A 21,946-nucleotide genomic window follows, 5' to 3' on the forward strand; every position below is an offset into this window, starting at 1 on the left:
CGCCCAGGAGCGCCGGCCCGGGATTAGGCCCAAGGGCTCCGTGACCTGGACAGTGAGCCGAGTTTGCTTTCCAGATAATGAGATTATAAACAGCCACTTGTGTTGGGGAGGTGGGTGAGATCACACACAGGGACCGACTTCCTGGTGAGCCGAAGGCCAGAGTCTAAAGTCACAGCTCCGAGGCTCGCCGGCTCTGGGCAGCAGCCGCGTCGGGAGCCCTCAGCCTGCCCCCGGGCTCTCCGGGAGCTTCGGGCAGCGAGCTCCCCTCGGGCCCCCCGGGACGGCTGGGTGCTGCGTTGGGGACCGAAGGGTCTGCGTCCCTCCCTCCCTCCCAGGCTGGCCCTCGTGGGGCCCCGAGTCGCTTCTCCCCTCCCGGCTCGACCCCCTCGCTCGGGTCCCCTTCCCTGGCCGAGGTCCACTGAGGCCACCGGTTTTACGAGTGGGCGCTGATAAGGCTCCACGCAGGGCAGATTAAACATTAAATGCAGCCGCGGCTGCCAGCGTGAGTCCCCGGGCCGGGCCCCAGAGCGTCTGCTGCCGCGGGGCCCGGAGCACAGAGACCATGGCTGCCGACTTTGCCCAGGTGCTGGCGGAGATCGGGGGCTTCGGGCCCTTCCAGGTCCGGCTGCTCGTGCTGCTCTCCATCCCCAACTTCCTGTCGGCCTACTACATGTTCGCGCAGGTCTTCATGGTGCTGGACGAGCCCCACCACTGCGCCCCTCCTCGCTGGGTGCAGAACTTGGGGCCCAACCTGACCGCCGAGGAGACGCGGAACCTCAGCCTGCCCCGCACCGAGGCCGGGGACTGGGAGTCCTGCCTCACGTACGCGCCGCCCCCCGAAGGCTGGAGCCTCGAGGACATCTACCGCTACGGCCTCAACGACACCCAGCCCTGCCAGGGGGGCTGGGAGTACCCGGAGAAGCGCCCACTGTCGCTGGAGAACGAGGTAGGGGCCCCGCGTCCGTGCGTCCGTGCGTCTGCCCCCCCCCTCACCGCCCGGGCTTTCCTCTGGGGGGGGTCACCGAGGGGCTCTGGATTCTGTGCCTCCGGGGGTCGCTTTCAGCAGGCGTGGAAGCCCCTTCACGTGGGATAGTTTGGGTCGGAGGGCTCACCGAGGCTCGCCCTACAGGGGCATCTGCGCTGACCCCTCGGGCCCTTCCTGGGGGGAGTGGCCGTGGGTCCGGTGACCCAGAGCCTTGGGTGGGCTCCGGTCAGTTTGGGGGGCAGGTCCCGGATCTTCCCTCTCCCCCTGGCCCTTCCCTGTTCACTGATCAGCCCTCGTGGGAGCACTGCCTCCCCGTCCCCCCATTTCTGTACTTGGCTCCCACTGTCCTGGTTTCCCCCCCCCAGAGGCAGGGGCCTCTGTTCTCCTGTGACTGTGGGTCCCTCTTAGAATGAGAACCGTTCTCTGTGCGCCCAGAGGCTTAGAACCCGAGACCCCACTTGAGAGGTGCTTTAGAACAGAGCCTCTTTAATCGCCCCCGCCCAGGCGGGATGCTGCCCTCTGCGCGTGTACCCCTCCCTGTGCCCCGGCTCCGTGCCTCGGACGCTGCAGAGGAGGGGTCCTGGGGCGGGGGGTGCATTCCCAGATTAACCATTCACCAGGGTCCATAGGTCCGTCCGACGCTGGTGCTTTCTGTCTGTCCCCAGCCTTGACTGTGTGTGGCTGGGGGTCTGGGGGGGTGCCTGGGAGCCCTTTCTCTCTCCCCCGGGACACGCTGAGGTTAGGGCACTCAGGATTTTCCCTTTGAGTGGCCTGAGTTCCGTGGTCGTGGCCAGTGGTCAAGCCAGGAAGGCAGCCAAGCCAGGGGGTGTCCCTGGGATCCTCCCGGGAGCCCGACAGCTCCTCAGCCTGGATCTAGGACAGGAGGGACCGCATCCATCCCGTCCAGGAGAGCAGGGCCACGCGGGAGGAGCCGGCACTGACGGGTCACGGGGGCGCCGTTCCCGGCCGCCTCCCTGACTCCCGTTCCCAGCCACCTCCCTGACTCCCAAGCCCCCTGTCCCGGAGGAGAGGGACCGGGCTCGAGGATTGTGACTGTGTCCCTTCCCCGAGCTCAGGGGCAGCAGCTGCTGGAAGGCTGGCTGCGGCTCCTGGCCCTCCGGGCCCCGGCTCCCTTCCCCGTGTCCTGCGGCGGCCGGCTGGCTCGGGGCCCGGCCAGCAGGGAAAGCCTGCACACGGAAAGTGGGTGACCCTCCGCTGCTCTCAGTTTCCTTGGCTGTGAAGTGGGGAGCAGGGCAGCATGTGCCCGCGGGGTTGCTGTGGGGGTCAGTGAGGTCCTGTTTGTAAAGGAGAAGCCCTTGGCAGTCATTGCCACTGAGTAGTGGAGAACGTTCCTGAGGCCGAGGAGCCCCAGCCCAAGCAGGGAGCCGCCCTTGGAGCACGCTCAGAGGGCCCGGGGCCCAATCCCAGCCCTGCCACTGGCCGCCCGTGTGACCTCAGGTTGGTCACACTATTTTCTGGGGCCTCTTCCTAATCTGGAAATTGAAGGCTTAACTAGACAGCTCTGAGAGCCCGCCGGCCACAGCCGCCCACTTTGGGGACGAGAACGGTCCTTGGAAGTGATTTAACTCAGATCTGCCCACCAGGGACCCCAGTGTGGCCCTGCTTGGCCCCAGAAGACCTGGCTTTTGCCCTTGCTCGTGTTCCAGTCACTTAATGATGGCCGACGGCATCCCGGATACCGAGGAGGGTAGCTGGGAGGCGCTGGGGGAGAGCGTGTTCTGTTTAGGAAGGGCGGGTCTCCGACATCTACGGATTCAGAATGTCGGGGAGGCGGTCAGCGGTGATCAGAGACGGGTCAGGCACGTGAGCGGGGCGCGACGGTGTAGAGAGAAGAGCCGCTGTGGCCCACTCGCATCAGGAGCACAGAGAGAAGGACCAAGGACAGAGGCTTTGGGGACACGGTTGGGGAGAGACCGAGGTCCAGAAAGGCTGGACAGCCTGACAAATCAGGAAATGAGCTCCCGTTCCAGTTCCGCCACTTACTTTGCGTGTGTCCTTGGACCAGTCCTCCTCCCTGGGCCTCAGTTTCCTGCTCTGTAAAAAGGGTGTACAGATAGCAGGGAAGACATCACAGAGAGGGAGGAACCATATTTGGTGCCCCCCTCGTGGACTCCATTTTCTCTTCTTAGCCTCCTGCTCTCTGGGGTGTGTTGGGTAAGAGATGGAAGACGCATCCTTTCCTCCGCTTCAGCTGTAGGGGAAGCTGCCTTTCCCCCGCATCTCTCCCCCCCCCCCCCCGCCCCAGAATCGCAGCAGCAGCCGAGGGCTACAAAGGAGCCATGAAAGGGATCCTCATTATAACTCCCCAATAGGGGGTCGCCCATTGGTACCGATAACAGTCTTGAGCCAACTTGTCTCCCCAATGATCTCGCCATTTTTCCTCTTCAGTCTCCCCTGTTTTTCCCCTTGTTCCCTGTTGCCTATAATTGCTTTCCCATCATCCTCAGGAGCTTCCACTCGATCCAACTATCCCCTCAACCTTGATCATCCTTTATCTTTCCCTCCCTTTCTCAAACTCATCAAAAAAGGTTCCCCATTGCCATCTTTTCCTCATTTCACATTCGCTTTTCAAACCCCGGCCCGTCTAGGCTTAGAGCTCCTCACTCAACTGAAACTCTTCTCTGAAAAGTCACCGGGGATTTCTTAACAGATCCGGGGGTCTCTTTTCTCAGTCCTCTTCCTTCCGGACTACAACCTGCGGCACTGTTGACCAGCTCATCCTCCCCCTGATTCCTTTCCCAGTTCCTCCAGATTCGGTGCTGATTCCTTCCCCCGGGGGATAAAGCTTGGGTTGTCCCGGTTGCACTCCCCCCTCCCTCCAGCGTGGGTAAACAAGGCAGAGCGGTTTCTTGGCGAGGTCAGGGGCCTCTCAGACACATCCGACTGATTAGGCTTTTTGGCCAAGGGTTAAGATGAGAGGTTCTCTTCGGTCTAGTTTTTTCATGTCTCTAAGATATATTTTCCATTAACTCTCTGTGGCTTTGATCTCCTTCCAGAAGCTCTGCGGCAAAGCCACTGGGACTAGATGACTTATTGGGCCTCATGCTCCCTGTTAGTGACGGGGCCCCTGTGTACTGATGTGTGAACAGGTGACCACGAGGCCTAGGGAGCCTGGATGAGACCAGAAGAGATCAAAAGAAAGAAAGAGCCCAGGGTGAGATCCCGGGGAAGGAGAGATGAGTGTCCTCCAATAGAAATGGAGAAGAGATCAGTGAGAGTCCAGAACCAGGAGAGACGAGAAGACGGAGGCTGCGGCTGATGAGCCACCCAAAGTGGGCCAGGGAGTGACCGGGGGAGGGCTTATTCTAAAGACAGAAGTTGTGCCAGAAAAGCTCACTTTAGCCCAGTAGGAAAAGGAGAAATCAAGCAGAGCTAGAACCCCAGAGTTCTAGTCCGAGAGTTGGCTGAACAGGGGAGCTAAGCTAGGGGGCCACGGATCCCCAGGATGTCTAAGTGATTCTTATTTGCTGTGCCAGGCAAAGTTGAGTGTCAGAAAAGCTGCTTGAAAATAAATTGGAATTAGAAATGAATAAGATCTATTTAGGCCTGGAAGGAGCTGCAGAGATCAGCTGGTCCAGCCCCCTCATTTTGCAGATGGGAAAACCGGGGCCGAACGAGATTGAATTCCCTGACTTGTATTTGTATAAATTGGACTCAGTTCTTCCTATATTTTAGAAAAGAGACCTCTAGCAGAAACACTGGCTGTATTAAAAAAAACTTTTCCAGCTTTCTGCTTCCCTTCTAATCTTGGCTGTGTTGCTTTTGTTTGTGTGAAAACTTTAAATTTAGTGTAATTGAAGTTGTCCGTTTTGCACTTCAAAATGTTCTTCTTTGGCCATAAATTTCTCCCTTCTCCAAAGATCTGAGAGCTAGGTTATCCCTTGCTGTCCTGATTTGATTACATATATCGCTCTTTAGGCTGAAATCATGTCCCCATTTTGACCTTCCGGAATAGGGTGTAAGATGTAGGTCTATGCCCGGTTTGCGACCTACTGGTTGCCTGAAAGTCCTTTCACGGGACTCTGATCCAACCCCCTCCTAAGTGACAACATCTGAAGCCAGGTGCTCTGACTCCCAGTCCCATGCAGCTAGATGCTACAGTGAAGAGAGCACTGGCTCTGGAAGCAGGAAGACCTGCCTGAAAATCCCGCCTTGGATACTCACACCCGGGCAGGTAACACTGCCCGCCTCCGTTAACTCAGCTTTTAATGTGCGTCAGATCATGAAAACACACATCTCGGGGGGCTGTCGGGAAGCTCGGGTGAGACAATCTTTGTACAGCACATAGTAGGTGCTTAAGTTTCTTTCCTTCCTTCCTCTTTCCAGTGGACTACATCCCTCTGCCTCGCCTCAGTTTCTGCTCACTTGTCCATAAAACTTGCCGCTGGTTGTTTCTCACTGTTGCAACTGATTTTTCTACCTTAAACAGTTCTCTGATCTGGAGCTGTAAACACTCATTCTGAGGGTCTTGTTTAGGGACCACTTAGCCGATGTCAGGACCATTGCCATAGAGAGAACTCCCCGTTTGGTATCGGAAGATCTTAAGTTCCAATTCTGCCTTAGCAACTGGAAGGAAACCTGAGGGCCACGTGTTGACTTGAACATCACATGTTCTTGTGTTTTATTGCTTTTGTACTTATTTATCTCCCTGTCAATTTTAATCTGGTTGGAACTGCTCCCAGGAACGTTGTGGCTACGTATGGCCCAGGGATCTTTGTTCTACAAGATACCTTTCTGGCCCCCTCATCTCTGTCGATTTTTTCCAATCTGTCCTGTCTATCTCTTGTTTTTTTTAATAGTTCTTTTCACCTTGTCGTCCCATTAAATGGGAGCTCCTTCAGGACAGGAAATATCTTTTGCTTTTCTTTGTATCCCCCATTGTTTAGCACAGTACTTGGCACACAGTAGGCACTTAATAAATGTTTGTTGACTACCAGATGAGCTCTAAAGCTAAATATAGCTTTGAGGAGATGTTTTCTCTCTGCACCTTGACATTTACTTTCAGCAGGAGAGATAAGATGCTCATTGCTTATCTTAACAAGGGCAGGAAGGAGCTGATAATCTGATCGGGAGGAAAGCAGATACTGTTGGAGAAAACAGCCACAGAGTTGGTAGCCACGGGGCCAAGGAGTGACACAGTGAGACAACTCCGTCTCTGCCAGGTCCCAAAGTCCAGATTATTCCTGCTTCCAGGCCTTCCCAGTCTAGTATCTTTAGAAAACCATAAATTTACTAAGGAGACTGAATGTAAATCAATATATCCTGTGCTCACTTCTTTTTTCTCTCCCATGGTTTTCCCTTTTGCTCTGATTTTTCTCTCCCAATGTGACTCATAAAGCAATGTGTATTTAAAAAAATAAATAAACAAATAAAAGAATAACAAAAAAAGAAGAAAAAATCCTGGATCCTCATTTTACAGAGGAGGAAACTGAGGCACAGAGAGATTAAATGATTTCCCAAGGTTCCATAGACATTGTCTTAGGATTGTAAATCAAGAGCCAGAAGAATACTTAGAGGTCATTGATTTTATAGAGGAGAAGATGAGACCCAAGGAGGATGAATGAACCCAGCTTTTTTTACATTCTGAAAAAAGATATCTCCATGGCTTGATGTGGATGATTCCTAAAACTAAATGTAAACGGGGAAGAGAGAGATTGGACTGTCTGGTGTTGCTCGTGTAGGTTATGTGGACATAACATGGAGCTGTCTAGATATAGCTCACAGAGGCAAGAATAAACAGCTCTAGAGTCTCCTCTCCCACCCTTCTTCAAGGGAGTCTTTCATTCCTGCCAGGGGGTGGAGAACCGAAGCTGGTCACTCTGCTCTCCTCAGAGAGAGGAGGTTCTGAGCTAGAATTCTAGCTGTCTGCACCTTTAAGTATTATTAGTCTAAGGGAAATATGTGTGTGTGTGTGTGTGTGTGTGTGTGTGTGTGTGTATGTGTGTGTGTGTATATATATATATATATATATATTATATATATATATATATATATATATATATATATATATATATTTTTTTTTTTTTTTTTTTTTTTTTTTTTTTGCTGAGGCAATTGGGGTTAAGTGATTTGCCCAGGATCACGCAGCCAGAAAGTGTCAAGTGTCTGAGACCAGATTTGAATTCAGGTCCTCCTGACTTCAGGGCCAGTGCTCTATCCACTGTATCCCCTAGCTGCCCCAGGGAAATCATTTTGAAATTCAACCTGTATTCCTGATCACTCTCCCAAGCTAGATGCCCCAAACTAGGTTTCCTTCCCACCAAATGCCAGTTCCACAATAAACACATAGTAAATAAACTCATTTATCCAAGTTGACAGCAAAAGTAAAATCAGAAGAAATCGACTAGAAGAATACATCCCAGACAATAGTGAGTGAGTGAACTCTCCCATTGGGAATGAGGTTACACTTCAACAAAGACAAAGAGTCCCAAATCTCACCCAAAGGGGAAGTTTCTCAAAAGTGGTTAGTGTAACGAGCTGGGGATACGGACACGGTCCAGGCGGCAGCTTCTCTCGTGTTGGCTTCTTCCTCGAGTTGTCTGTTTCCTTTGGGGGACCTGAAGGGAGTCCACAACCATGTTTTGAAGCTGAAAGCAGGATTTCTAATCTTAATAGAACTGCATTTCCTCATCTGTAACAGCTAAGGGTTACACCGGTGATTGAGGTCCCTTTTAACGCTAAGGCAGCCAAGTAGCCCAGTGGATAGAGCACTGGGTCCGGAATCTAGCTTCAGACACTTACTAGTGTGACCCCATTAAGTCACTTTACTTCTGTGCCTCAGTTTCCTCTGTTGTAAAATGACAATGCTTGCTGAGCCCTGTTCTTGTACGCTTGACATTTTTAATCCTACCAGGTCACTTGCCTATGTCATAGAAATAAATCATGTTTGAGATAACAGGAAAAAACTCTACAGACTGGCCTCCTGGAGAAAGTGGCCATCAGAGGGTACGTCCGTACGTCTCAGGGTGGTTGTGAAGCGCGAATAAAATAATATTTGCTAAATATGGAGTGCAGTGCCTAGCACCTAGTAGATAGTTAACAAATGCTTCTTACTGAGTCTATGAATTGTTGCAAAATGAATTCCACAGAGCCAAGAGAATTATACAGACAATGGCTAAGATGATGTCAATTGAAAAAACAATGAAACAAGCCAAAACCGAACGTTCTGTGATCATTATCTCCGAGCTTGGTATTTAAGAAGGGATGACAACATTCACCCCTTGGCTTTTTTTTTTTTTTTGTAGAGTTGAGAGACACTGTAAATATTGCCCCGTAGTTAGTTTTGCCAGATATCCACACACACACACACACACACACACACACACACACATACATACACACACATACATACACACTTTCTTTTTTATTCTTTAGTATGAGGGACATCTTTGCTGGGCAGGCGAATGAGAAGATTTGATAGAAAGACAAAAGCCATCTGATTTTTATAAGATGGCGCGCCAAGATGTAGCCCCAGGGGCTCTCCCTCCTTCGTTCCCTTCACACCACTTGCAGATGGTAAGGAGAGTTTAGCCATTAGGTCAGGGGAAAGGCAGCACAAAGTGCGAGGTGAGCACCTCTGCGGGCTCCTTACCTCATCTGCCACCCCAGGAGCTGGCAAGTTCTCACAGCAATCTCCATTGCTCCCTTCAGTTTGACCTGGTCTGTGACCGCGAGTATGAAAAGGAGACCTCCCAGTCCGTGTACATGGCTGGACTTCTGGTTGGGGCAATGATCTTCGGCCCTCTCTGTGACAGGTAAGAATCCCCCTTGCTCTCTCCCCTGTGTCTCCCTTAGGAGGGTTGGAGCCAGATCCTCTCTCAGACTCTCTCAGACTGTGAGTCTCCCCGAGGCTCACAGCTGCCCCCGCCCCCATTTCTGTTGTCTCCTCAGGATTGGCCGCAGGCCCACCATCCTCATCTTGTTGCTCCTCCATGCTGTGTTCGGCATCGGGACGGCCTTCGTCCCTGACTTCTACTTCTACATGGCTCTCCGGTTCGCCGTGGCCTCCGCGGTGGCCGGCTACGCCATCAGCAACGTCACCTTGAGTGAGTGTCCTGCACGGGTCCCCGACACCTCCGAGAACTGACCTCCCCACGCCTGGGGATCCCTGTGGATGAACTGCGGCTCCGCCCTGAACATTCAAATCTCCAAAGCTGTTATAAGCATTTAAGGAGGGAGGGTATTCAAGCAGTATTTAACCTGGAGATAGTCAGCTATGGCTTCTCCATCTTTTATTTGCTATAGATCTAGGATACTAGTGATTAGCAGTAGGAAATTCAAAGGTCAGCAGAAGCAGAGGGAAAAACATGCTCCATGTGATGTCTAACATAGAAAACCCTAGTGATCAGCAAAGAAACCAAAAGCTTCAATAAGTTACCCTAGTGGTAACAGCAGAGATTAGCTTAATCCCATCATCTTTTGCCCAGCAATGAAGCCGGGGAAGCGCCCTCAGACATACGTACCCTCTGATAGCTACTTTCTTCAGGAAGCCCTCTGGTCTGTCGGGTTTTTTCTGTTATAACCTCTGACATAGGCAAGTGACCTGGTAGGTCAAGCACGCGGGAACAGGACTCAGGAAACCTTCATTCTTGTGCTGACTCTGTTCTAAGTGGGCCCATAAGTGCTTATCATGCTCCTGGCCCTGTGCTGAGCATCAACAATACAGACAAGAGTCCCTACCCTGAGAGGGAGGTCTGAGGCAGCCGGCAGTGGACAAGCAGGGTCTGTCCAAGGCCGAATCTTTAAAGACCATAAGTGAAAGGGTGAAAGGGAGCCCTTTGTGTCCCCCCAGTGTTGCCCCCGAGCAGGAGGCTGTCCTGGGTCTCTCCCACTCATTTCCACCTGCACATTCACCCCTCTCTCTCTCTCCTCCCCAGCCACAGAGTGGGTCAGTGCTTCCAAGCGGACCCTGGCCGTGGTCCTCTCCCAGTGTTGCTTCTCATTGGGCCAGATAGCCTTGGCCGGCCTGGCCTATGGAATCCGCAACTGGAGGCTGTTCCAGATTGTGGGCACCTCCCCCATCTTATTGCTGTTCTTCTATTGGTGGTGAGTATGGGCGGGGCAAGTGATCCCAGGACTCCCCTACCCCCACTGGAGGGGGGCCGTCTCAGTTCCAGACCCTATATCAGCTCCTCTCTCCCTCCCCTGCCCCCGGGATCCTCCCCTCCCCCCTTTTCTTCCTCTTCCTATAACCTTCAATCACACCTTTAGACTCAGGTATATGCAGTCAGGAGCAGCTAGATGGCGCCACAGAGGATAGGGGCTCATCTTTCTGAGTTTAAATCTGACCTTGGACACTTGCTGTGCGACCCTGAGCAAGTCATTGAACTTGTGTGCCTCAGTTTCCTCATCTGTAAAAATAAGCTGGAGAAGGAACTGGACCCACTCCAGGCTCTCTGCCCAGAAAACCCCAAGGGGCTCCCAAAGGGTCTATGTGACCTATCGGAAAAGACGGAAGGGAAATCTGAACTGAATATTCAGGCCACCGCCCCCTTGCCAGCTGCCACTGGGAGCCCGATCTGTGGTCACTGATTCTTCAGGTGTTCTTTGATGTGCCCAGACCTCGGTGACTGAGGAAGGTGCTCGTGGGAAGAACTCATGGTCCCTGCCGCCGGGGGCTCGCAGGACAGGGAGAGGCAAGATGAGCATGAAGAGCGAGTTTGGGCCAGTTCAGGAGAGTGTGTGGTCCAGGGCGGGAGCAGGGGCTCAGACCTTTAGACTCCCCGGCTACGGGAGGCAAGTCTGAGGCGCTGCTATCCTGGAGCATGGGCCAGAGGAGGTGGCAGCCTGCAGTGTTACCTTAGTTCAAGGTCTGGAGACCTATTTCTAGGACATGGATAGAAGAGAGGGTCTCCAAGAGGTGAGAGCAAGAGACCCAGGAGTTCTTGTCTCTAGAAAGAAGAATAATGTGAAGGAGAAAGAGGTGGAGTAGGGAAAGGGGAGGAGGAGAAAAGGGAAAAGAAGTGGGAGAGGAGGAGGGGAAGAAAGAGGGGGAAGAGAAGGTAATAGGAGAAGGGGAAGATGAGAAGGGGGGAGCAGAGGAGGGGAAGAGGGAAGAACAGGAAGGAGGCAGAGAAGGAGAAGGAAGATGAGGAAGCCTTGAAACAAAGACAGCTTCCTATTATCTAGTAGTTTCAGGTTTGCAAATCAATGGCACAAATTTATTAAATACCTATTACTTAAGTCCCAAGCCCAGTGCTGGGTCCTGAGGATATCTCTCTCTTCTCAAACAAACAAACAAACAAACAAAACCCTTTCATTCCATCGGGGAAACATCATCCTCACAGTGAAGTTAATAGAGAATAGCTGCTGGATGATGCCAGATTTGGAGTCAGAAGGTCCTGAGTTCTGATCCAGCCTCAAACACTCACTAGCTAGATCACTTCCCCCTGTGTGCCTCAGTTTCCTTCCAGGATCTTACTAAGAAAGCCCCTAATGGGGGTCAGGAAGAATCAGAGGCGACTTCTGTCTGGGGCTGTCTCACAATCACTGGCCAGGGAAATCAGTAGTCATTCAACAAGCATTTATTAAGCACTTTTGGTGTCCCAGGAGACAGAAGTGAACCCATGGCTGCCCTCAAGGAGCTTACACTCATGCTGAGCTTGTCACTGGCTCCTCGAGCTCCGAAGAGCTTTTGATGCATCCCCTTCTTGGGAAGCCCAAGGCCACAGCCGGGGTCTGCAGCAGCTTGGCCCTGACTACCATTCTCCTCCCATGTTACTTCTCCAAGCCCCTCTCCCTGCCATGACACTCGTTCCCCTTCCCTTACCTCACTCCTCACCCCGTGGCCCAGCCAGGAGCAGCTGGTGGCTGGAAAGCAAGAGGGAGCCATGTGCTGTGGCAGACCCGCCCCACAGAGTGCCCACTCTACTGGCCTTGTCCACCAGTGATGGGACAGTGATGTCCACCAGTGATGGGACTATAGGGGGAGGGCAATGGGACAGTCCCTGAGAACCCCGCTCTTCCTTCTCTTCTGCAGGGTGCTTCCAGAATCTGCCAGGTGGCTCCTGACTCAGGGGAGAGTGGAGGAAGCCAAGGAGCTGGTCCAGAAAGCAGCCTCGATAAATAAGCGCAGCGTGTCTCCCGAGACCCTCGGCCAGGTTATTGCGGAGCAGAGGTTGCCGGGCTGCCGTTAGGGGCTGTGGGCTTAGCGCTTCCGTGCCCGTGGCAGGCCGGGGCTGACTGACTCCGTCTTTCCTGCAGCTAACTCCGGAGAAGACGGCACCCAAGGGAAACGCTCTGGACTTGTTCCGGCACCCTCAGCTCCGGAAAGTGACGCTCATCCTCTTCTGTGTCTGGTGAGTCGATGGGTGCGTTTATCCCGGTGGATTTTCCCACTGAAGGGACTGGCTCGAGTGGACAGTTGTCTGCCTGTCCTCTCTTAGGCTGATTCTCATCGAGGCTTCCTCCCTTTGCAGAGGAGGAGGGGTGTCTTGGGTCACCCCAGTGGAGGACGCCCTGTGGCCTCCCTGCTTCCGACCATCCTCCACAAGCTGCCAAAATAATATTCCTAAAATACAGAATCATCCATGTCACTCCCCTACTCGATCATCTTCAGTGGCTCACTACTGCTCCTCGGGGGCTAGCTCCTGAGAGGACAGCAGCCACAGGAAATGCCTTGGACCCTCCCTAACCCCCCAGCCTTGTCCCTGGGCTCAGTCTACATCCCAGTCAGACCGGTGTGCCCTTCTGTGCCCTTCTACCATCCCTGGGCTTCTGCACAGTCTGTTACCTCAGTCAGTCAGCTGGCATTTATGAAGTACTTGCTATGTGCCAATCACTGCCAAGTTCTGGGAATACAGCTACAAGTAAAAAGACAAATAAAGTTGGGGAAGAAGAAGCTGGAAGGGGTGAGGGATACAAAGGTCCCTAGCTGGGGCCACCCTAGAAGTTCCGAGGGTGGCCTGGAGAGCAGTGAGGCAGCCCGAGCATCCTTAGCAAAGGGAGTTTGCCATCAGAGGCCGGGGCAGAGAGTACTCATACTGGGTGAATTCTAGCATTGCAGTGAAGCCTCTGGGTAAGGAAGAAGAAACCCCGAGTGAAGGCCGGAGGGCCAGGAGCCAGGTCCGGGGATGCTGGAATGCCTCCCTTCCACCTCCGCCCCTTCACGGGCCTGGGCTTGGGGACCTCCTCACTGTGAATGGCCCCCTGTTCTTTTTAAGCTTTTTATTTTCAAATTACATGCAGTGAGCATTTTCCGCATTCACCCTGGCAGAACCTTGTGTTCCAAAATGTTTTCTCCCTCCTTTCCCTCACTCCCTCCCCAAGACAGCAAGCAATCCAATAGAGGTTAAACTTGTGCAATTCTTCTAGATATATTTCTACATTTATCACGCTGAACAAGGCAAATCAGATCAAAAGGGGGTGGGGGGAACGAGAGAGAAAACAAAAAACAACAAGAGGGGGAAATACGAGGTTGCGATCCTCAGTGCCCACGGTCTCTTTCTGGGTACAGACGGCTCTCCCCATCACAAGAAAACATGGGAACGGGCGGCCCCCCGGTCTTAATATCAGTCCAGTGCTCTTCTGGACTACGGGCGCCGTCCCCAAAACCTGAATGCAGTCTGAAGCTTTGACCCCTTCAGAAATACAAATGCTACAAACTTCAGAAACCAATATTTGAAAGGGAAATGAATGACATTTTAAAAATATTGATATGTTCTTATTAAAAGCCAGCCTCACCCCTACCTTGCCCCATTCCACAGTCCAGGCAATTTTAGAACTTTGTGAAACACTTTCTTGAGCTGTTGCTGTTTCTGCAAGGACAGCATTTGGGCTTTTGTTTGTTTGTTTTGGAGGGCAGGGGGCTGGCTTTTTTTTCAGTAGTATTTTTCCAGATACACATAAAGATAGTTTTCAATATTCATTTTTGAAAGACTTTGGGTCCCAAGTTTTCCTCCATCCTCCTTTACTTACCTTCTCCCCAAGAGAGAAGGCAATCTGATACAAGTTAAACATGTGGAATCCTTTTAAACTGTTTCCAAATTTATGTTGTGCAAGAAAAATCAGACCAAAGGGGGGGAAAAACACGAGAAAAAAAAGCAAACAAACGAAAAAAGGTGAAAACACTGGGTTTCGATCCACAGTCAGTTTCTCTAGTTTTCTCTCTTGGGTGTAAATGGCATTTTCCAGCCCAGGAAGGACAGTTAGTAATCCTAGCCTATCCTAACATCATCTGAAGAACGAGTTTTCACTGGGTAGATGGCGGTTTTGACACTAACCTCGTGCTCTCCCCCCCAAAAAAAGTCTAATGAATATGGGTCAGGGGACCAAACAAGAGGCCTTTCTCTGCCTGTCTGAAGGTCGCAGAACACAACATCTCCAAACTGCCACACACACAGTGCATTAACAGGGGGGGCCCGTCTTGTTAGAATTAAAATTTTATAATTTGAAATAAGATAAAACATTTCAATAATTATAACCTCAAATGATATTTTGCTAAGTTTGTAGCATTTAGACTTTGAAAGTTATTAAAACTTTAGACTATTCTAAAATTATTCTGTATTATCTTATTGAGGTAGCTGCTATTATTGTGCCCATTTGACAAATGAGTAAACTAAGGCCCAGGAAGGATAAACAGCTTATTCAGATTCCATACAACTGGTCCTAGCAGTACCTGTCTGAGGTAGGATTTAATATCTGATCCCGGATCCCGTCCCCTATGCACCACAATGTGCTGCCTTTCGTGCCAGACAAGAAGCATTTATTAAGGAAGGGAAAGGGAAGAGGGAGAAGCATTTATTAAGTACCTCCTGTATGCCAGGCACCTGCTAAGTGCTTTTTACAAACATGATCTCATTTGATCTTCCCAACAACCCTGCTACTGAAGTGCTATTATTAACTCTTTTTTACAGTTGAGGAAACTGAGGCAGGCAGAAGTTAAGTCACTTACTAGTTACTCATAAGTGTCTAAGGGCTTCCAGACCCAGAGCTCTCTGAACTGGGGCACTCCGTAGTGGCTCATCGAGTACCTATCATGTGCCAGGCACTCCTGGCAAACAAAGTTCCTGACCTCAAGGAACTCCCAGTCTAAAGAAAGAGAAAGCATGTTAATCACTGTATACAGAATAGATACAATGTATCAGTTTGTATTGCTGGATCTCTGTGCTGAAATGCAGTGAGAGTTAAGAAGGAAAAGACATGTTAATTACTGTATACAGAGTAGATACAATGTATCATTTTGCAAAGGATCTCTGTGTGAAATGCACCTGAGAGCTGGGATTGTCCCATTGTTCATGAGAAGAAAACCATGTTAATTACTGTATATAAAATAGATACAATGTATCAGTTTGTATCCAAGAATCTCTGTGTGTGAAATGCACAGAGACCTGGGATTGTCCCACTGTTAATGAGAGGAAAACCATGTTAATTACTGTATACGACATAGATACAATGTATCACTTTGTATCAAAGGAGTATGAGATGGGGAGAGCTGGGACTGTCTCACTGTTAAGCTCAGGGCCTGCAGAAAGCAGGTGTCTGGCAAATGTTTGGGTAATGGAATGCCTCTTAGCCACTGTCAAGCAATCAGCCTGTCCCTGGAGGCCAGACGAGGGAGGCCAGACGTTGGGCCAGGATCTGGGAACTCACCCTAGGAGTGGTTGGTCCAAGAAAGGAGAAGGGGGAGAGCCCAGGTGTGCAGCACGCCTAGCCTGGAATGATGACATTGGGGTCTCTAGAATCAGAGGGAGGATGCCTGTGTTGGGGGGAGTAGCGTGTTGGACTCCTGCCCTCAGGAGGCCAGAGGCCACCTGCTCTATGGTGGAAAGGGAAAGGTCCCTGGCCCCGCCATAACTGAGACTCTCTTGCTGACAGGTTTGTGGACAGCCTCGGCTACTACGGCCTGAGCCTCAACGTGGGAGGCTTCGGCCTGGACATCTACCTGACCCAGCTGATCTTCGGGGTCGTGGAGGTGCCCGCGCGCATGTCCAGCACCTTCATGATGCAAAAGTTTGGCAGGAGGATTAGCCTGATGGGGACCCTGATCACGGGGGGTCTCATGTGCCTCATCATCATCTTCATTCCCTCAAGTATGTAGCGGTCGGAAGCCTTTGGGGGGGCTGGCTTTTATGAGGTTGACCTGCAGAACCTCTGGGGAAAAGACCCATTGTCCCCAGAGTAGCCGTGGCTGAGATAAGAAAAAGCCGACTCCAGGCGACACTCAGAGAAAACCCTCGCTCCCCAGAGTAGGAGTTTGTTCCCTGGAAGCCAAGCCTCCTCCAGCCCATCTTGGTGCCTAAAATTCCACCATTAACGGGTCATTCTCTTGGGATCCGGCTTCGAAAGCAGCTATGCTGCAGAGAGAGACACCCTTTAGCCCCAGATTCTCGGATGGGACTCGGATCCCAGAACAGCTGCTAAGTTTGGGAGTGAATGGTTGTAGGATACTTGCCCAATGGAGAGAGAGCCGTGGATGGAGATGGGGAGGGAAAAGCCCAGAGTCTTTGAGGGACAGCCTTTGTCCTCTTTCCTCCTGGGGAATGGGCCAAGGCCATCCCTGCCCCCTCCCTGATCCCAGCCCTTCATCATCACTGACCGGCTCTTCTCCCGTATCCCAGATTATCCCACTGTGACCACGGTGCTGGCCGTGGTGGGGAAGTTTGCCACGTCTGCGGGCTTCACCATCTCCTACGTGTACTCTGCAGAGCTCTTCCCCACCATCATCAGGTAATACCCGAACCCGGGAGCCCCAATGGCAGCCCCACGGGGTAGGGGTTGTTAGCATCCCTACGGGGCAGGTGGTAAAACTGAGGCTCAGAGATGGGTCACAGCCATTAAACGTCCAAAAAGGGATTTGAACCATGTCTCCCTAAAGGTGAGGGACACTTGCAAATGCGGTGTCCCCGGCTGCCCCGGAGCCCAGCCAGGCTGAGGTTGCTCTCCCCCTCTGCTTCCCATGGCAGCTAATGCTCTGTGCCTTCCTCTTCAGGCAGACAGGAATGGGGCTGGTGGCCATCTTCTCTCGGATCGCGGGCATCCTCACGCCCCTGGTGAGCCTCCTGGGGGTCTACCATCCCTCCATCCCCATGGCCATCTATGGCTCTCTACCAGTCCTGGTTGGGATCCTCTCTGTCATGCTTCCTGAAACTAAAGGAAAGACCCTAAAGGATAATATAAATGACATGGAGTCAGCACCGCCAAAAGGGTGAGTCCTCCCCTGGATCCTGGAGCCATGGCCCCATCTAGAGTGAGTGAGCCCTCCCCTGGATCCTGGAGCCACAGCTCCATCTGAGTGCCCTATCCCAAGTCAGTATCCCCAAAGAGCAAGTCCTGCAGCCAACATGTCCCCCAACACCCCAAGGGTGAGTCCTAGATGGCTGAGAAAGTCTCTGTGGCCTGTTGCAGGGCCTGGAACACCACAATAATTAAAATGCATCCTTGGGGATCAAGTTCCAAAGGGAGCCCTTTTAGTTATCAGTACCTCAGTGCGCATGAGCTCACCAGGATATTTTTGACTTGGAGAAGAGATGTTGAGAGATGGCAGGGGACCCAGGGAGCCATTGTCCTACCTGGGTGAAGAAGCCCCTGGAAGGGAGTGAGGAGGAAGTAACAAAATGAAGAAATTGTGTGTGTGTGTGTGTGTGTGTGTGTGTGTGTGTGTGTGTGGTCTGGAGGAGAGGATGAGGGGAAGCGTCTCTGTCCAGAAGATGACTTCCTTTCCCATGATTGTCTCACCCTGTCCGAGATCCTCCTCATGGCCCTGGGATCTCCACATCTGCTTGCTGCCTTCTGTATTTGACTGGCAAGTCTGGGAGGGCAGAGACTATTTTGTCTGCCTGGGTGCCCAGTGCCTGGCACATGGTAAGTACTTAACCCACTTGTTGGCTTGACTTTCCCCAGGCCTCAGAATCCAGAGCCTGATTCCTCTGAGAAAGAAGTGGCGGCCCAGGAGAACGGCGCCGTGGGCCCTCCCAACATCACCCGCTTCTGAGGAGCTGTGGGGTTCCACTGGCAGGCCGACGTGCCCCTCTCTTCCCTCTGTAGGGACGTTTGGGCTTCTCTTGCTCCAAACGGGAAGCGGCTACCACTTTCTCGGTGAAAGAGCTGCCCTTCCCAGCCCTGCTTCTGCAGCATCTACAGCCAAGGGCTCCCAGCCTTCTCTTCCCTCAGATCCAGGAGCAGAAATCCCATGCATCCTTAGGAATTCCTCCTGGCTACTCCTTCCCCGGACCCTTCACGCCCACCTCCCCTCCCTCGGCCTTCCTCGGTGCCTGGGATGCACTCGCTCCTCCCCTTTGCTCAGAGCCCCCCGCTTCCTTCCAGGCACGGCTCAGTTCCAATGCAGGAAGCTTTCTATTAGCCTTTTCTGATCTCCCCAGAACTTTGGATCCTGCTTCCGTGTTAGGCTCTTCCCCCTGATAAAAACAGGACCTTCTGGAGGTTTGTACCGTTAGGGTCCAGCACCGCACCTTGAATATAGTAAGTGCTTGAATTTAATTTACTATTACTAGGAGCTATTTAATAGCAGGGCAAAGATTTCCCGAAGCCTTGACTCTGCCTGAGACTGGCGGGACGATGATCCCGGACGATCCCAAAGGACCGATGAGGAAGCAGGTCATCCGCCTCCAGAGAAAGAACTGATGCTGACTAATGCAGACTGGAGCGGGCTATTTTTCTATTTCTTTTTTTTTTTTTTTCTTTTTCTTTTCTTCTATTCTGGCTTCCTTCTTTAAAATGCCTAACACGGCTGTTTTACATAATTACACGTGGATACCCTATATCTACACCTACCGTGCTTACTGTCTGCAGGATGTGGCTGGGGAGGCAGGGACTTCCTTTAAATAAAAATGTTTTAAAAAATACCATCAAGAATTCCCATCATAGACTCATCAAGCACAGAGCGTACAAGTCAAAAGGGACCTTCGATATCACCCGATCTAAGCCGCTAATTTTAGCGAAGAGAAAACTGCAGACCAAAGAGAGGAGCTGCTTAAGGTCATGTAGTAAGAAAAGATGGAGGATTTGAACCCAAGCCCTCTGCTCAAGGCAGAAGATAGCCCAACAATATTAGGGTCACCGGATCGGGTCTACATCATCTTTGTATTCAAAAGCATCCTTGATCTGAAAAGTCATGTCAAAGGAACTGATGGAGACTAGAGCTGTGTGCTGGGGAATATTTATTTAGATAGCCTGGGGAGATCCTTTTTTTTTTTTTTTCCTGAGGCAATTGGGGTTAAGTGACTTGTCCAGGGTCACATATAAAGTATTAAGAGTCCAGATTTGAACTTAAGTCCTCCTGACTTCAAGGCTTGTACTGTATCCACTGCGCCACCAAGCTGCCCCCGGAGATCCATTCTTTCTCTTACTCTTAGAACCTTCCAATAATGGAAACTCCTTGAAGGCAGGAACTTATTTGTACTCTTTTCTGTCACTATTACTCCACACGATGCCTGACACACCGGTGCTCCTTGATTAAAGTTTGTTGAAGCAGAAATTTGTCTTATTTCCCACCCCATTCCCAGGACAGGAACTGAGTCCTCCGAACTGATTCGATGCACTAACCAGAGGGGAGGCTAGGACACGGGGCTAGCTGCTTTTTAAGATTCACAGGATTTTTAGGATACAGATTGGAGCATGCTATTTTTCAATTTCTTTTTTTTTTCTTTTTATTCTAGCTTTCTTCTTCAAAATGCCTAACATGGCAGTGTTTTACTTTAGGATCTTCTTGTTAGGGATTTTGGCATATTCAGTGTGACAAATGGATGGACATTTATTTGGTTTCCACTGCTGTGAAAATTAAATTGGAGAAATGAAACTTAAATTAAAAAATTGAAACCCACAAGGACATCAAAGAATAATCGAGGGTGAAAGTTATGTTCCCCCAAAAGAAAGTAAGAATTTATGCTCCTTGAAGGCCGGGACTGGGTTTTATAATCAGGGGCCTGAGATTTGAAAAGAATCTTGTTCTTTACCCCTAATACTCTAGTTATTTTCCCCTCTTATAGAATGTAAGCTCCTTGGGGGCAGAGACTGGGTATTTAATGAGGGGCAGAGATTCAAGTCTCATAACCTCTGTAATCCCCAATTAATGGGGAATCGGGGAAGGGACTTGTGCTTCAGGACAGGAAATGTAATCTTGCCCTTTAGAGTTTCAAAGGTGTCTACTAACCCAGGCACCCATTCTTACAAGAATGTAAAATAAATCTTTCCTGCATTCATCAATGAGTCTGTGGAGTTCTTAGAAAGATACTTCCCTGTTACCATAGTAACTTTGTTTTTGTTTTGTTTTGTTTTGTTTTTGCTCATTTTTTCTTGACTTTTAATTCTATGTCAAAATTGGGTTCTGCTCTTGGGGTGAAGGACCACTGTCCTAATCGTCAGAGTTTTGTTTTTGAGGCTTTGGTAAAGCTATTTTCAGAGCTAGTTCTAGGAGTCTGTAAGTTTTTAGTTCTTTCAAAGTGATTACAGATGAGGAAACTGAAATAAACAGGGTTAAATGACTTGCCCAGGACCACATAGCTAGGAAGTATTGTCAACCAGACCAAACCAGCCTCTAACAGAGCAGGCCAGGGACAGGATTGTCAGGATCAAACAGAAGTTTAATTCAGAGTGAGAGAAACAGCTTGCAAGCAAGGAGGCAGATTAGACATATATTCCAGGACCCTCCATCAGATCCTGATCTGGTCATTGTCATGTACTTATGTGAGATGTCATCATGGGTAGAATGTAGGGTCTACTTCTTTGCATCTCTGTATCATCAGTGCCTAGGAAAAGATCTGAGTCATGGAAGGTACGTAAGTGTTTGTTGACATTGCCCAAACAAAACTCTGCTGTGGACCTCCAGTAGGAAAGAGTAGACACAATAGACATAGACGTCATAAAACCCCTTCCCATTTTCCTTCCCTCTTCCTCCCGAGATCTAATTCTATTATGTCTTTTCTGTCCTACTTGAGGTCCACACCAGAATTTTATTTGGGTAATATCAGCAAATATTTAAGTGCCTTCCCCCTAGTCCCTAAGGCAGCAAGCTGGGCTAGAAACATGATCAAGTTGCAGATTTTCTGTGTCATCTTCCCCCAGAGTCTTCCTCTCTCTTCAGGAACATAAAGAGAATCTGGAACGCAAAGCTGGATGCCAGAAGACCAGGATCTCTCCCCAAACTCTTGTCAACTCTTCTCTCATACAGGTGAGAAGCATTGAGTAATCGGTCTCCACCAATAAGGAGAATCCAGTGCAAGTAGACTTTGAGTTAAAGGGTATAGTAAGTGTAGAATAAATAAATAACCTTAAGAACCAAATTAATAAATGAATAAACATGTTTTTAAGAGTAGGCTGGAGAGGGATAAAACATAAATGATGAAATTTTATGCCTTGGGGAAGGGAAATGTTTTTGAGTAGTGGGAATTTCCTGGTGTCCAGTTGGTGATAGGATTATGGCCCCAAGGTACAAATCAGTTGGGAGCATGTGGGCCTTAACCATTGACCAGTGACTTAGGAAGGCAGGCCTTGAGATAGAAACCTTAAAAAGTCTTGAGTTGATGCTACACATGCAATCCTTTTGAAACCAGTGGGCCATATCACTCCCCTGCTCAAAAAATTTGAATGGTCCCTTCTTCTTCCTAAGAGAACATATAACTACACTGAGCTTTGCGGTCTATTTTTCCAGGATTCTTGGACAACATTTCTACTTATGCACACTACATTCCCACCAACTAGCCTGTAGTGTTCTCTATATACTCCAATCCCCCCTCCCATCTCCAAGCCTTTGTATTCCCTCCTCGTCTCCACCTCTTGCCCAAGTTCACACAAATAAAAAAAAATGAAAGAATTAAGTGCAGATCCTCTGATTCCTAATACCGACTTTCCCCACTGTATTCTGCTTCCTTCAAAACAGGATCTTTTTTTTTTCCAGATGCTAGTGCCCTCCCCCTCCAAATTACCTGAATTTAATTATCCAGGTAGGGGCTATCTGCTCCTGTGTCCTAAGAGAATGTAAGGACC

The 21,946-nt window shown here is 50.4% G+C and overlaps 1 protein-coding gene across 1 annotated transcript; it reads left to right on the forward strand.

The window, feature by feature from the left end:
• Positions 1-7: 7 nt before the first annotated feature.
• Positions 8-20,163, forward strand: LOC127550359 (solute carrier family 22 member 13-like). The gene is made up of 10 exons (XM_051979200.1): positions 8-946; positions 8,657-8,760; positions 8,897-9,051; positions 9,883-10,051; positions 11,985-12,105; positions 12,209-12,303; positions 15,821-16,035; positions 16,564-16,672; positions 16,935-17,150; positions 17,846-20,163. Exons 1-10 carry the CDS (start codon positions 563-565, stop codon positions 17,934-17,936), a joined length of 1,659 nt encoding a protein of 552 aa, XP_051835160.1. The 5' UTR covers positions 8-562; the 3' UTR covers positions 17,937-20,163.
• Positions 20,164-21,946: the final 1,783 nt, after the last annotated feature.

The sequence above is a fragment of the Antechinus flavipes genome, chromosome 1, assembly GCF_016432865.1.
Source record: "Antechinus flavipes isolate AdamAnt ecotype Samford, QLD, Australia chromosome 1, AdamAnt_v2, whole genome shotgun sequence".
Lineage (NCBI taxonomy): Eukaryota > Metazoa > Chordata > Mammalia > Dasyuromorphia > Dasyuridae > Antechinus > Antechinus flavipes.

Bases quoted from the DNA above. Each gene is read 5' to 3' on its own strand.
- LOC127550359 (XM_051979200.1), top strand. From the start codon at position 563: ATGGCTGCCGACTTTGCCCAGGTGCTGGCGGAGATCGGGGGCTTCGGG. The intron at 9,052-9,882 runs GTGAGTGTCCTG...TCTCCTCCCCAG, and splicing joins CATCAGCAACGTCACCTTGA to CCACAGAGTGGGTCAGTGCT. The intron at 17,151-17,845 runs GTGAGTCCTCCC...GACTTTCCCCAG, and splicing joins GAGTCAGCACCGCCAAAAGG to GCCTCAGAATCCAGAGCCTG.